Source organism: Musca vetustissima, unplaced genomic scaffold, assembly GCF_032173495.1.
Source record: "Musca vetustissima isolate MV318-11 ecotype Yass unplaced genomic scaffold, APGP_CSIRO_Mvet_v1 utg282912, whole genome shotgun sequence".
In the NCBI taxonomy this organism is placed as follows: domain Eukaryota; kingdom Metazoa; phylum Arthropoda; class Insecta; order Diptera; family Muscidae; genus Musca; species Musca vetustissima.
The window spans coordinates 625-3,627 of NW_026879780.1; the positions used below are offsets into that span (position 1 = coordinate 625).

Consider the following 3,003-nt stretch of genomic DNA (forward strand, 5'->3'; position numbering starts at 1 on the left):
GTTAATTTACATCCACCAGCCATAGTATCAAAATTAAAGATTTTACACCATTGAATTAAAATATCAGGCAATAGAAAAGTTACTACTTCAATATTTCCCCATTACTTATTTTAATGAACAAGAATAAACAAGAACTTCACAATTGACTGAAAGAACTGATGTGTACCAATGAACGATAGAATTAAAATAGCTCATCCGCATGTAAGTAATAATTTTTAATATATACATCGTTCTTGCGCCTAACTTCATTCACATATAATTTCTACAGGAATCCACTCAAGAACCGGGAAGCTAAAAATGCTTTATTCTGTTCTGAATAGAGTTGGGTATTTCCGGATCGAACTAGTTCATTGGAACTATTCCGAGAAAAGAATGATCGGAACTAGTTCCAGCTGTTTAATTAATTAAAAAGAACGATGAAAGGGAGATTCAAAGGAAATATCTACGATTCTGAACTATATGGAACAAAGGAACTATATTGAGGAACTAGTTCAATTAAAAAAAAAAGAACAAAAAATATCGATCCGCCAAGTGAACTAGATTGCCCAACTCTAGTTCTGAAGAAAATTGTTGAACTTGTTCATAAACTGTGCACAAAATTATATAGTGCGTGCAACGCAAGGCATAAATATCTGTGTAGCAAACTAACTATATCCTTCACTTTTTAATAGGGTGTATGTGAATGAGCAAATACAGTTTAGCATTTTTCTCACAGCACACTTATATATGTGATATATATTTGCTTACTTAGCGACTCAGTAAAATCAGGGAGCACAAGACACACAAAAAATAAACACAGTTGATTAATTGAATGAAAAAAGAAAAGCAACACAAGGACATTTTATTTAATCCTAATGGCAAATTAATGTTTACCAATACACGCACCATGCGCACGTAATCATCTTATCTTCCTCAACATTAACTTAAATTCCAAATGATTAACAATAATGTGCTAATTATCCATACAATGGGCAACTGCCGACCACTGGCATTTTTCATTTCAATTGGAAACATATCATCCCATAGTTGATAGTATTCGGTATATGGCCATTTACCCATTTTCGCAGTTTTGCCATTATAAAGTATTGGTGAATTTGTGGCACCAACTGGTGACCATTCCTCGACATCATCGGCAATGGGTTTGCTGGGAATTTGAGAAGAAAATTTTTAAAAAAAAATATAATTTTTTGGAATGTGTAATGAATTTTGAAATCATACCCAGTAGTGGCAAATGTGGTCCATAATTGTGTCAATCGTTTTACCATAAAAATATCGACATCATCTTTGGCCATTTGTGTACCATACCATAGGCCTGGCATAACATATTGTAAATCATCGGCATGACCAACACCTGTAAAAAATTGTATTTTTATTAAATAAAATAATGTCTTCAGATTAATTGTTCATTAATTTCAAAATTTAATTCTATGACAATAACGTCGAAGTTAAGTGTGAGGATTTTTGATGGGCAAATTGAGATTTGTATCCTCTCTTATAAATTCAATGTTTCCTTTCCTCTTCAAAGCAAAACTTCGATTATTAAGCTCGACTCGAAAGAGAAAATAAACTATAGCTTATAATTATTTCTGCCCTCTTTCGTACTTACCCTGTGATAGTCCAAGATGGTCGGGATATAAACTTCTACCACCAATATAATCTGTACGATAATAATAAACAGGGGTATCGTTATGGGAGAGAGTTACCAGACGATGAATGCCATGCCCCAGTATGGCATCCGAAAATATTTGGCCAAAAATGAAAAGATTTGTTGAATTAATTTCCGTGGCTTCGGGGCTCATATAGAAATTCCATATTCGGCGACTTTTCAATTGCTCCGGAGGTACATCTGAAGATTCCGGTTTGTAGAGGAATATTTCGGGAGCATAAAGATCAAAACTAACAAGCAGATCATGCAATAAGCGGGTATTGTTCTCATGAACTAAGACAAAAAAATTAGATTATTTTTTTCAATTATCTAAATATTTGGTTTCTTAATACTTACCCTGCACCGAAAAATCCAATTCGTTGCGAGCAAAACCCACAATCATTGGCACCTTATTAAATTTACCCTCTGCAAAAATTTGGCTTGGATGCTGTGGCAAAAAGTGACCATCCACTTCATAATTCCATTTCATATTGACAAACGAGTAGGGTTCCCATTCGGCACATTTATTTACAATGGTTTTCCAGCTAATTTCTCTTAGACATTCCACCATATCCACGGGATCGTATTGAGGACACGACACTTCTCTAGCCAATTTCCTTGTCCAATAAAGATTATCGATATCATAGTGATTTGTTGCCGAACCACTCATAAGTATGGCCCTGTGAAAGAGGCCCTTCGACAAAGGTGATGCCATGTGCAGTGACACAGCCATGGAACCAGCACTCATACCAAATATTGTTACCGATTGAGGATCACCACCAAAATTAGCAATATGATCGCGAACCCATTGCAGAGCCAATACCTGATCTAGATAACCATAATTTCCAGGATATTCCAGGGTGCGAGTACTTAGGAAACCCAAAGCCCCCAAGCGATAATTAAATGCCACCAAGACCACATCATGATCAAGTAAATATTGTGGTCCCGCTTCGTATAAGCTATGACCACTACCCAAAACATTGGCACCTCCATGAATGTAAACCATGACGGGCAAACGTGCGGTTACATTCTTTGTGAACACATTCAGCTTCAGACAATCTTCACTCATAACAATTTGCAAGGCGCCTGGTTGGGGACATACCAAACTGTCTGTGGTAGCTTTCAAAGTTTCATTCCAAGGTTCCACCGGCACGGGAGCTTTAAATCTTAAATCGTTGACTGGTGCTTTGGCATAGCGTATACCTCGATATGCAAAAATCGGCTTATCCTCCAAAGTTGTTAGTAGTTTGCCTTGGATTTTACCCAATGATGTTTCGACAATCGGCACATCTGCATCAGGTTCTTCATTTGTCCTCACCTCAACGATATTTTGTAATAAGAAAATATTGAAAATTATG

At 36.2% G+C, this 3,003-nt stretch overlaps 1 protein-coding gene across 1 annotated transcript; it reads right to left on the bottom strand.

Moving 5' to 3' along the window:
• Window positions 1–966: 966 nt before the first annotated feature.
• On the bottom strand, window positions 967–2,758 carry LOC133324938 (cholinesterase 1-like; the record flags this gene model as incomplete). The annotated part of the gene is made up of 4 exons (XM_061533761.1): window positions 2,003–2,758; window positions 1,607–1,939; window positions 1,219–1,351; window positions 967–1,144 (listed from the first exon to the last, which is right to left on the bottom strand). Coding segments are annotated over exons 1-4 (1,356 nt in total), but the record flags the coding sequence as incomplete, so codon positions are not given.
• Between the last annotated feature and the right edge of the window lie 245 nt (window positions 2,759–3,003).